The sequence below is a fragment of the Dasypus novemcinctus genome, chromosome 13, assembly GCF_030445035.2.
Source record: "Dasypus novemcinctus isolate mDasNov1 chromosome 13, mDasNov1.1.hap2, whole genome shotgun sequence".
Classification (NCBI taxonomy): Eukaryota; Metazoa; Chordata; class Mammalia; order Cingulata; family Dasypodidae; genus Dasypus; species Dasypus novemcinctus.
Genome location: NC_080685.1, coordinates 38,843,428 through 38,856,095, shown reverse-complemented (window position 1 = coordinate 38,856,095; position 12,668 = coordinate 38,843,428). Strand labels below are relative to the sequence as shown.

The 12,668-nt window shown below is 43.5% G+C and overlaps 1 protein-coding gene and 1 non-coding gene across 3 annotated transcripts; one reads left to right on the top strand and one right to left on the bottom strand.

The window, feature by feature from the left end:
* The first annotated feature begins 966 nt into the window (after positions 1–966).
* On the top strand, positions 967–9,772 carry LOC101413806 (low affinity immunoglobulin gamma Fc region receptor III-B). Of its 2 annotated transcripts, none has more exons than XM_004479704.4 (5): positions 967–1,053; positions 1,736–1,756; positions 2,084–2,338; positions 5,908–5,963; positions 7,606–9,772. In XM_004479704.4, the coding sequence occupies exons 1-5, from the start codon at positions 1,014–1,016 to the stop codon at positions 7,966–7,968; spliced, it is 735 nt and encodes a 244-aa protein (XP_004479761.1). In that variant the 5' UTR covers positions 967–1,013; the 3' UTR covers positions 7,969–9,772. The 2 variants fall into 2 exon arrangements, with proteins under 2 accessions (XP_004479761.1, XP_004479763.1); XM_004479706.4 differs by having other exon boundaries at positions 5,709–5,963.
* A 698-nt stretch (positions 9,773–10,470) lies between these two features.
* Positions 10,471–10,544, bottom strand: TRNAN-GUU (transfer RNA asparagine (anticodon GUU)). Its single transcript has one exon. It is a non-coding gene; the product is annotated as a tRNA-Asn (tRNA).
* Between the last annotated feature and the right edge of the window lie 2,124 nt (positions 10,545–12,668).

The following is a 12,668-nucleotide window of genomic DNA, read 5'->3' as shown; positions in this document are numbered from 1 at the left end:
GATTTTCTGTCTGGGACCTGGACTGAATGAGTGTAAACTAAGTGTGTGGCAGAGGTGTTGGGGAGGACCCAGAGACAGTGGCAAGTTAACAACCTTGCCACTTCCTGTCTACTCCACCTCTTCCGACAAGGGCCCTGGAACCCTGGTTGCTGGACGCATGGGCCAGCCCAGAGCAGGTGGGTCCCTGAGCGACCTGAGCTAACCTGAGCAGCTGTGGCTCGGCATAGTCCTGGTAACACAGTGATGAAGGTACAGTGTTCCTGTCCTCGCCTCACCTCCCCATGCCTCTTCTATGCTCCCTCCAGTCTTCAGGGGGATCCCCTCCTGCCTGGGTTTCTACTAATGGAGAATGGGGACCTAACCATCAAATTCACACTAAGGAGTTAGTAACTTGTGGACTACAGCTCCCAGAAGCACAGGCATCTTAAATTTTGAAAGCAAAGCTTGGAGGAAATCATGTTGGCATGAGAGAATAGTGACATGATCTGAAGATTTTAATGACCGCTGTCTCTTTGCAGGCAGAGCCTGGGCTGTATGGAGATGGGTCTAGACCAGGCTGGAGATAACCATTGGGGTGTACGTGAGAAGACCTGAGGTAGAACCAAAGGACCCTCAGGGAATGATCCTCCTTGTTGAGTCTCATCCCCTGGGTCATGCTATGCAGTTCTTGGCACTGGATGGATCCAAACTCAGGAGGTGGAGACAAACATCCTGGGATTTCTGAGGGTACCCCCTGACTGAACCGGTCTGTGTTCAAGTACCCGGAGGCCCAGCTGCTGACCAAAGGACCACCTCAACTGCCCTTCCCGGCTCTTTCCCTCCCCTTTTTGCTTTGTCATGGGGCTCACTGGTCGTAGTTCAGATTCAGGAATCAGATGATGTTCCCGGAAAAGGAACCTAGTGAGTAATGGATGGAGGGGGTGGGGAGAAGGCTGTTTACTTCCTTTTTTCTAGTCAGCAAGTTTCCTGTAGGGCTCGAGCGTGTGGTGATTTGTTCATTTTAATGCAGCACCATGTGGCAGCTGCTGCCTCCAACGGCCCTGCTACTTTTAGGTAAGTCAGCATCACCCTGGCTAAGGGAGAGGCTCAAGGTGCCCTGGGTTCAGAGGTCTCTTTTCAGGCAGAGATGGTACCCCCAGCAAGGAATGGGACCATTCACCACATTTACAGTCCTGGGTTTTGCTCCTAGGGCAAACCAGCTGGAGGTTAAAGAGATAAGGGGCGCTCTGGCTCCAACTTAAGCATAATTAGGAGGCAAAGAGGGACTGGAAGGTCTCGGTTAGTTACCTTACCCTTCTGGGTCTCAGTTTTCCCATCTGGATACTGAAGAATGTGGACTATGTAGTTCCTAAAGTCTGCCTCTTTTATTCTGACATCCCAGGGTTCCCCTCCATGACTTTATTTCTACACTTTCCATGGGTAGGAATTAAACCTTGGGTTGAGGTTGTTTCTGTAGCCTGATTCAGGGAATTCAACCTATACCTTAAATTTATGAGTTTTAACAGGGAGCAAGGAGTAAAGGAATGGTGCTGAAAATATGGGTTTGGGTGGACAGTGAGGCAGGAGGCATGGGCCTTGGAGAATACAGGGAAGCAGGAGAGGCATTCACTATCAATATATTAGGAATACTGGGCTCCCATGACAGGGGTAGGCAGGGTTGTGCAAGCCCATTCCATATTACAGCTATCATGGTCTCTGCTCCTGACAATATTTGAATCACTCTTTTTTCTTGCAGTTGCAGCTGGCCTGCAGACTGGTAAGTTTTCTTCATGGTTTCAGATTGATCAAGTGAGGTACAGAAGGATGCAACAACTATGGGATGTTAGAAATATCTGTTGAGAGGAAAAATGCCAATTTAGGGTTGGCAGGGGCAGTTCCCCAAAACAGCAAGGTTTGTTCTCTTTTTCTCTGGTCAGTTATCCTCGAGTTCCAGAGCAGGGGGAAAAAAAATGGGGCCAAGCTTCCACAATGCCCTAAAACTGGAGATTTGCAGTGGGCTCCCTTTGGCTTTGAGCTTTCCTGGGAAGGCCAATGTAGGGTCTGCTCATCCCCTCACACTCATATTTTCTTGCCTCCTCAACAGACCTCCCAAAGGCTGTGGTGTTACTAGACCCTCCATGGGACAGGGTGCTCAAGGACGACAGTGTGACTCTGAGGTGTCAAGGGACCTACCCTCCTGGAGACAATTCCACACAGTGGTTGCTCAACGGGAACCTCATCTCAAACCAGGATCCCAGCTACCTTATCACAGAAGCCATCCCTGAGAACAGTGGGGAGTACAGGTGCCAGACCAAGCTCTCCACGCTCAGCGACCCAGTGCAGCTGAGAGTCCACGCTGGTGAGTTGGTGAAGGGAAGAGGGAAATCACCAAGAAAGGTTGGAATGACTTGGAAAAAAAACAGAACATTTTCCTGGGGTTAAAACTAAGACGTGATTACCTACAGTCCCAATTAATGATATCAGAGTCATAGTCCTACCTGTAAGTAGCCTTAGGCCAAACTTAAAAGCTGCATTGCATAATGCAGAAATCATCATTCACCTAGAATACTTACTTGAATTGTGTCATCTGAAGGTCAGAGCATGAAATAGATGCTCAATAAAATTTTATTGAATAAATTAATGAATTTGTTTTTAGGACCGTAATCTCCTTCTCATCATCAGACACATAAAGCCCTAAGCTTCCTAACTGTCATCTGTGATTGTCTGGTGGTGGAGATATATATATATTTATATCCTTATCAATGCTACAGTCAAAAATCAAAAAGCCATTTGCGCTTTAGCGTAAATATGGCAATGTGATACCTCTCCTTGCCTGATAGTGGTGTATGCATTTTCAGGCCACACATTAATCATTGAATGAAAATCTTTGTGCACTGTTAAAGGGTACAGACATCAGGAGGAGGTAGGGGAAGTATTTCTGAGGAAAGCTTCTTTCCTAGAGTCCCTAGAAGCATACCACATAGCCTGGAAATTGCACAGTCTCTTTGAAAACCTGCCTCTACTTCCATGGCTGTCCCATCTCTACAGCGTATAGGGTGGAACAAACCTGGAGGGGAAGGAGAGCCTAACAGAGGTGGACCTGCACAAAGTTCCATGGATTTAGACCTCTGAGGCTGATCTTCCTGGGTCCTTTGCCTCTGGCAATACCACCCAGCTGACATAATCCTTACTATCCAGAGCTGCGAGAACAAAGGTCTATTTTCTAGCTAGATGAGAGATGGTCGGCCACCTAATTCCATATAAAATAGGGAATTGCCATCAGGAAGCAATAGACAAATCAAGCCTAGGATTTATTAGTTTGCCTTGAACTTGGCTCTAGAAACTGGCTTTAGAAGTCTAGTCAATGAGGACTGTGATCATGAACATCAACTTCACCAGGCAAATTCCTGGGCATTTTGTGTGTGTGTTATAAAATTTATTTGTGTAGGCATTCAGACATTTTTAGGTGGGAAGGATGATATGCAGATTTCACTACAAGGTTCGACAGAAAATAATATTGAAAAAGATGGTACATCTGATACTGGCCTGGCAGTGGCATAATTTGAAAGAAATGTTAAATGAGAGCCCTTCATTTGGGAGAAACTTAATAAATTAAAGCTTTGTAAGGCAAGATATGTTCCAATTTAAATCACTAAGAAATAGTACCATTGATGAAAAAGGACCTATTTCACTCTTCTCCAACTCTGAGAGCCTTCTTTACTTTCTTCAGGTAGAATTCCTTTGTTACGTTCTGTTTGGTCCTGTCAGCCTTTTTTCTTAGCCTGTTACAGCACTTATCACATTGTATTGTAAATCTTTCTATGTACGTGTGTTTCTACATAGACTGTAGATTCTTTCAGGTTGGGAAACATGTGTCTTAGTCATCTTGGTATCTCCCATTTGCAAAATGCCCGGAACATAGAGGATGTTTGATAAAATATTTGTTGAATCAATGTACATGTGGACATTCACTAAGTCCATGGCAGAACATATTGGAACAAGAATGTTCCCTCCAAAAGCTTCCAGAATATATATCAATCAGAACTGTATGCTAGAAAAATGATTCGTCTGTCTGCTAAAAAATGTGAGTGAATATTTAGGTACGTGACTGTTTTTGATAAAGGGTTTATCTTAAATAATGAAGATTACCTTCTGTTTGGCAAATTTTCCTAACAGAGAATTTTGACCAAAACAATACACCAATTTTGTAAAGTAGTTGTTTGTTTTGTTTTTAATACAAAAGTCATTCATGCTTAATTTCAAAAATATGTAAATGTGAAAGGGAAAAAATTACAATAATCTGTAGTCCCAACCTCCAGAGAAAAACTGTTAATATTTAAGTGCATCTTCTTCCATTTTTTGTGTGTGCCCATAAGTCTTTTTTATTCTGCCTTTTTAAATTAATGTTGTCTCATGAATGCTTTTTTCATGCCATATTTATTTATCTGCAATATCATTTTTAATTATTCAGGTCCTCTTCTGACCATGACTTTATGTTCTTTCTTTTTCTTTCCACTCCTGGGCAGGCTGCACTTTTATCACACAGGGCAGCTCTCCTTACGGGGCACGCTCCTTGCATGAGGGGCTCCCCTATGCAAGGGACACCCTTGTGTGGCAGGGCACTCCTTGGCCGCATGAGCACTACGTGTGGGTCAGCTCACCACTCGGGTCAGGAGGCCCTGGATTTGAATCCTAGACCTCCCATGTGGTAGGCGGGTGCTCTATCAGTTGACCCAAATCTGCTTCCCCATGTTCTTTCTGTGTTACAGTAGAGTCTGATAATTTGGCAAGACAGTTATGAGAAATAATCCCTGGTGATACAAGGATTTTCTCCCTTGAAGGTCATGTCCAGTCATGTTTAGTTATGAAGATGGGCTCACTGAAGTCCTATAGCCATTCAGAGACCACCAGTTATCCACGAGCACTGCCAGCCACGTCTTTCTTTCCCTCCCCTGATTTCTACATTGAGTACTCCTTCATGGTTTCTGCAGCCACTCCTGTGGCCACCCAGTCACCTTATTCCTAACCGGTTGCAGAGTCTTCTTTCCATATTTCTACTGCTCTCCTCTTCCTTCCAAAATCTATCATTCCTCTAAGGGGGAATAATCATTTTCAAATGTAATTTTTACTCTTTGATCTAGAACTTACTGTAGCTTTTATTGGCTTCCGTAGCAAATCCAAGCCTGGCACTTTAGTATCCTGCAGATATCCCCACCTTGCTTCTCCCCTACCCCATTACCTAGTCCTTGCTCTAACTTAGCAGCCTACTGACTGGCTTCCAGACATACTTTGTCTTGTCTGCCCTCGCAAATATTATCACCCCCAGTGAGAATATCTTCTTCCCTTCAATTTACTAGCCCAAGCTTCTCTTTGCATTCAGCACCCAGATTACAACTCACCATCCCTATGGAAACTTTCATGATCATTTCCATTTTTTTCTAATAATCTGCAATCCCTCAGCAATTCTCTTGTTTCTCTGAGTCTATTATCTGAGCCTTATATTTTGATCATATGTGTGCCTGTCCCTCTCCCCCATTAAACAAGAAGGTCTTGGTATTATTTGAGTTCTCTTGTAGGGTCGAGTGGACTTTTCCCCAAAAGGAGCTATGTAGGGATGGCTCCTAGTCTGGCTTTTGGTTCGTCCTTGGATCTGGGGGGTTAGTCTCTCCTTCATAAAAGGACTGTGCTGTGGGCCATGCCCTCCCGGACCTGTGACCTCTGTCTTTCAGGCTGGCTGGTGCTCCAGTCCCACCGATGGGTGTACCAGGAAGGGGAGCCCATTCAGCTGAGGTGCCATAGCTGGAAGAACCAAAAATTCCAGAAGGTCACATATTTACAGGATGGGGTACCCAAGAAGTTTTTTCATAACAATTCCAACCTCTACATCCCAAAAGCAGCTCTCAGTGACAACGGTTCCTACTTCTGCAGGGGGCTTATCGGGATTAAGAATGAGTCTTCGGAGAGTGTGGACATCCTTGTTCAAGGTGAGAAGCCCTAGAGGGCCCTGTGTGTGGAGCGTGCTGCAGTCTCCAGTTGCTGCTGTCTCCATCCTCCAGGGTCAGAGAGTCTCTGGCAGTGTTCCTGAACTTCCTGATTTCACAGAACTCCCATCCAAAACCAGGACCAAGATGGAAACTGTAAACAGTTTACATGTAGTAAGGCAGCAAAATAGATACACACCTTTGGAGATTTTAACAAAACAAAGTCATAATTTGCATAAAAATAATTTCATTACATTTTAAATTGATAGTAAATGTTCTCAAATGATTCAGGAAAGAGATAGCAAATTATGAAGCAAATGGGGCAAAACATAAACAATTAGTGAATCTGGGAAAGCATATATGGGAGTTCTTTATATTATTCTGGTAACTTTTTGTAAGTTTGAAATTACATCCCAAAAAAATGAGTGTAAAAGTCTACTCTAGTGCTATAGCAAGGAATGACTTTAAAATAAAAATATCAGTATTAAGGTTATGAGGTTGAAAATGAACAAATCCTGCTTTTTCTCTTTTATGTGATTACTGAGCCTCATTCACTACAGAAATACTATCAGTTTTCTGCATATGAGTAGCAAACTTCAGTGGGTCGCTGTTTAAAAGATTTCCTTTGATGATATGGAACAACACGGGGGAAACAAGGAGCATAATTTTGAGACAGAGGGGAAATTGCTGAATAAAGAAATAATGTTCTCATGCCATTTTAAATTAGTTAAATTGGATTTTAAATTTGGGTCTAGGTGGAGGTCAGGTTCAACACAATGGGAAACCAGGCCCAAAATGTATGAGAAAAGATAGTTTGTTACTCAAAGTTTCTAGAGAGAGGGGGGTGCCATGAGGGGTCATGGGGAAGCAAGTGGGATCAGCTCATGGGGCTCAACTAGCAGGGCTGGGTTGGGAGGGAAGAGGCCAGGATGGGGTGGGGGAGGTGTTGGAGCACACAAGCAGAGCGGAGGGACCCTCGGGCTTGTGCCTTTATTGTGGTCCAGGGGTGGAGGTTAGTAGGTTTTCGTAGGAGACAAGAATTTGTTACTTTAAAGCAAATGCACATGAAGAAGGAAAGGGACTGGGGTTCTGAGGGCCATGGGAATAGTCGCTTTATCGTTTGGGACCAGCTGTGGTTCTGGGTGAGGCGTGAGGGTGGTGCAGGTGGTGGCTGCAGTTGTGGGTTTGAGTTCTGGGGAGTGCAGAGCCCCAGGGCTGGAAACCTTAGTAACTAGGCCGAAGGTCAGCGTTGCAGCCGTAGCTTAGCTGGCGTCAGATGCACGCTGAGGCAGCACGCATACAAAAATTGGGGCAGTTACGACACACACCAACTTAAACTTTGACAGATTTCATAACTTCACATACAACCCAGCTTTAACCTAACTTGCTAAACTCTCCCTGTCAAATATCTCACCAAACAAGGCTGAACATTTGATGAGCCAGGCTTTGATTAGGTAACATGAAGGGCAGGAGTTCATGGAGAAGTGGGAGGAAGAAAAAGCTTTTCCACAGACTCCCCCACCGTGTCCTAGAACCTGTGTCTTGTCAAGTGTCAAGGGGCTCAACACTGGGGGACCTCGCTGTTTATTCCAAGTTTCCACCCTAACCTCTGTCATTGTTCTCATCTCTCCCCCTCTCCTAATAGGTACAGCAGTTCCATCTATCTCAGTGCTCTCTCCACCGTGGCACCAAATTGCTTTCTGCCTGCTCATGGGAGTCCTGTTTGCTGTGGACACGGGCCTGTATTTATCGATGCAGAGACACTTTCGAAGCTCAGTGGGGAGACTGGAGAACCACCAAACCAAATGAAGCAAGGGTCTTCAGGACAAATGAGCCCTTGCCCCGTGGGGTAATAGGAGCAGTGGCAGCCGCGTCTCTTAGCCTTTCTCTGGAATCACAACCCTATCAACCCAACAGTCATCTCTGTGAGCAGCAAGGGAAGTACACCTCGGAGCATGGGCTCAGGGCTCTTCATCCAGCCCCTCTATTTTCTCTTAGTCTCCAATGAAAAGGAAGGGTCTGTGGCCTTCAGGTGCAAACCGTGGAGCCCCAATGAATAACTGCCTTCCCAGAAATTGAAACCTCGGTGCTACAAAGATATTTTCTCTGCCCCAGCCATTCTCTCACAGCAAAGCAACCAATAGACTGAAGATAGTGACCCTTTAAATGTACAAACATTGTTACTAAATAAATGGATAAGTAGATAAGTAAATTAATGGCGGAGGCAGGGCCAGCTAGACACTTGATGTGTATCTGCTGCTCTAGGGCTGGTTATTTTCAGGGTACTCAAAACTCCTTCTGGACCGAGTGTAGGGACTGCTGGGGGTCTATGGGAGACAGAACGAGCAATGTAAGAGATAGCTGAGAAAGGGTTGGATAGTCCAGGACAGACCAGGGTAGTGTGCCACCAGAGGTTGGGGGGCAGAGATAAGGCTACCTTCCTAGACCATGGGCAATGGGGAGATTTGGAAAAGAAAGCACAGAACAAACCCAGAGGAAGGAGAGCAGCATTGTCTGTTCTAAGTTAAGCTAAGGGAACAGAGCTCTCTCATGTCTAAATAGAGAAAGCATTACAAGAGTCAGTCACAATTGCACAGGAAGAAATGGGTCAGGGATTAACACACTTTTTCAGTCAGCATGGAAAGAATTAGAGAGAGTTGAGGCAGAGATTATGAAACCAGCTTTTCTGCTTCAGTATCTAATTTGGGTATAGCTTTGCTCCCATAATTCACTTAACAAATGTTGGATAACTAATACTAAATGAACCGAATTCTGTTGCATTATACTATGAAATTTGAAATCCCTAGCATGTCAGTATCTAGGGTGGAGATGGAGAATGCAATCATTGCTTGTGGAAGAAAACTTTTAGCTACTGCTTTCTGTTTTAGAAACTTTAAAACATTTGTTGATTCCAATGAAGCATCTTATAAGATCTTACATACTACTCTTAGAAGATGGAAAAACCATGGTGATAAAACTGAATCATAAAATTCTTTTTTTCCTCCTATTGTCCAAAATTCTATCAGAGATTTGTTTAGGTTGATGAGAAATCCCTCTGCTCTCAGCACCATTTCACTACAACTTGTATGAATTGGTCAGGTTGTTTCCCAAATCTTTCTGAGACGACTGGATGAAGGGAGACTTTTTAGGGGTGATATGGAGTAGGAGATAGTTTTAGAGCATAGAGGGGGTAGGAGTAGGCACAGCTAGGCAAGAGACAGGTGTCTGGGCAGAGATTTTGGACCACCCTAATATGTCAAATACAGCTGTATACCAATATGATTCAACTTTGGCATATGCATATTTGATGAGATTCAGGTATGAAACAAGTGCATTTGGAAACCTTGGACATTTGATTCACATTTACTTAATACTTAGAATGTGCCAAACTTGAGTTTAATTGTTGAAAATATTGTGATGAACAACACAGGGTCATTCCTCCAGGAGCTTTCCTTCTAGTAAGAAAAACAGGTAAATAGGGAGAGAGTAAAGGAAAGGAAGGGCTGCAGAGAAGTGACTTAATTCCTGATGTGGTCATGGAGAATAAGTAGGAATTCACCAGGTAAAGATGGGAAAAGATGATGGTCTATGGGCAAAGATTCAAAAGCCATAAAGAGTTCAAGGAAGCAATTTGGTATTCTCTATCTCCTTTAAATGCCTTTTTTTTTTTTAACCATCTACTTTTATAGATTATTTTTTAGAGGTAATGTTTTATACATATGCCTGTATACATATCTGTTTAGGTTGGGCTCATCTCTACCATATTTTGTAAGAATTAAAATAAAAATTTGAACACCTGAAAAAACAAAAAAGCAGTTTGGTTTTGTTGGAGTCAAAAGAGTAAGTGAGAGAGAGGAGTTCAGGGGACCAAATCATGAAAGCATTGCCTTCCAAACTCTAGAGACTGCCAGACTCCGCAAGCCACTGAGGAATTTTAAGCAGTTCAAGTTTGCATTTCAGAGGCATTCTCTGGTAGTTATTTTGAGGATGGACTGGAAAGGAAAACTGAAACAGGAAATGAGCTAAGGCGGTGAGGTAATCATTTGTGGTAACCCAAGGTGACGAAACGAGATTTAAGACAGTGGCAGTGAGGCTGGAAAGGATGGTGCCTATCCAAAAAAAGACTCTTAAGAATTGGTAGCTGGCCGGGCGCAGTGTAACTAAGGATAGAGAGAATTCCCAGGTTTTCGGCATTGTGCTCTTTCACGAGTAAGAAAGCAGTACAAAGGCAAGGCAGGCACAGATTTGGTGGAAAAGATAAAGAATTCATCTTTGGATTATTGGTACTTACATCCTTTGGTCAAGAAATTTTCTTATAATATCAGATATTTCATGATCAAATTTTGGTAGAAAATAAACTGAAAAATGTATGACTAAACTCAAACCTACCCAAGTGCATCAGAACATTCATACTGGACATGAGCTGACACGGGAACTCAAACTTAGGGTGATAAGAGTGAAAGGACCCACAAACGAGTGCGAAATACAGGTATCAATGTTTAAAACTTCTCGTCCCTGGGTGGGCTTGAACCACCAACCTCTCGGTTAACAGCCGAGCGCGCTAACCGATTGCGCCACAGAGACACATGGTGTGTTAGTTTCTACCAAACCTATTCAGTACAGAATCAATTGGTAGCGCTCTCCGGCTCGAAAATTTGTGGCTATAAAACATGTGACTGGATGGAGATCTTTAGGGACTGACGTAAAAATTGGTGATCTGGTCACCTTTCCGAAGATTCGCTGAAGCCAGAAACCTGGAGCGTGTCAGGTCCCTTTCCCAGGACAGGACTCGGCTTCTACCTACAGCAGGCTGAGAAAAAAGGCACAGAAGAGCCTGAAAGTATGAAGCGGCTTCGGGGACTCCAAACATGCCCTCTCTGGCTGGGTTCAGGAGTTCAGTTAGTTTTGCTCAGAGAAGGAGGTCAATAAGAGTTTTGTTGATCTAGACGTTTTATGTATTAGCTCATGAGAAGCTTATTATTGTGCAAATTTAAAATACTGTTTCAAGTGTCCAATCGCTTCCAGCAAAATGTAATAGCTTAGTAAGAGAGTCTCAAATAACAAAACTAATCTTTAACACCAGGTGGTTTGAAAAGTTTCTAGCATATTAGACACCCAGACAGAACACTGAGTGTATAAATGACTGTCACTTAAGGACTTTCACAATGACAAGTCCTGCTTTAACCCTGCTGGGCAGAGACCCTCATTCCACCGTCATCAACCCAGGCCCTAGGCCCTAATCAGACTCTGCTCTGCTCCCCTCCTTGGGTCCCAGGGCCCTCAGATCCCGCCCAGTTTACTTCCTCTCTCTGTTCCTGCGCAATTTAACAGCCACAGGCTTCCTGAGTCTCATCACCTCTGTCCCAGCCATAACCAATGCGACGATCATATCCGGTTCTTTGCCGTCAGGTAGACACACACGAACAGCCCTTTTCTATGTTGTGCAAGCTCCTGGGTCCCTCCAATCCTCCACACAGAATCTTCGCTTTTCTTCTCCGCATCCAATCCTGCTGCCAGAGGTTCTTCACCAGGGGTCCACGAACCCAGATGTCAGGTGGTATGTGAGGTTGAATAGAAAAAAAATTAACATATTATCTTCATTTTCTCTGATTTCTAACTGAAATCTAGCATTTCCTTCACTTATGATTGTATGCAATAAATAAATTACACTAGTATTCCTTTCACCTGTCTGGCAAAGGAGTCCGTGGAACAAAAAGGACTGAGAACCCCTGCATCAGAGGGTTCCAGATTAGGGCTGTTTTCGTTGATGTTCAGTGAAACAAACAAAAACATAGATGAGAACGTGCATTAATTATTTTTTCTTTCAAATACTTGCCAAATGACGTTTAAGCAGATGTTTTTTTACATTTTACATTTTTGTTTTTAAACGTTCTTTCTTTTATAAAATTATGGTGAGGGTAAATGACAGTTGTAGTCTTACAGCAAAGCCAGGTTCTGAACCGCAGAAAGACCCAAAACCGTCACTCCAGAGAGATGGGGAACACATTTATTTCCCGCGGGCCCAGAGGAGAGTCTATCTCCAAATTCTGAGCCCTGTTTTTTCAGTTTCCATAGGTTTATATAGGATTTCAAGTGAGATCAGCATACCTTTTGCTCATTGGCTAACGCGTTGCTAGGCAAAATTTTGCAAGCGGGGTTACAGAAGCAGAATGCAGCTGCAAGGTTGTGGGCTGATTTACAGAAGCAGGGTGGAGGGGCAGGGTAGTCACTCCTTTGATATCTTTCTACTAGGCCATGTTTTCACAGGCTGATTTACAGGAACAGGGGACAGGAGTTATTTATTTGATATTCTCCCGCAAGGCCATGCCCTCACAGGCTGATCTACAGAAACGGGAACAGGAGTGACTTGTCACATATTTTTGCAAGGTTATGCTTTTTATTTCTTGACAGTAGTTGTGGTAGCTTTATTAATTTCCTAACTTGCCAAAATAAAAAGTTGCCAATCTTACATGGGTCACCAACAGTTTTAGGGAAAATTTACTCATTTGTGAAGTCCACAGTTGGGAGACCACTGCTCTGATCGTTACTGCCTTTCTTGGATCAACAATAGAAAGTTTAAAAAATTACTTTCCAGTTTATCCTGAATAACACATACATTCCTAACACTTCTCTTTATATGTACATGTGATAGCAATCCAAAAGAAGGCAAGAAAAAAGAATTAAAGAAGCATAGTAAAACTGAGGCAA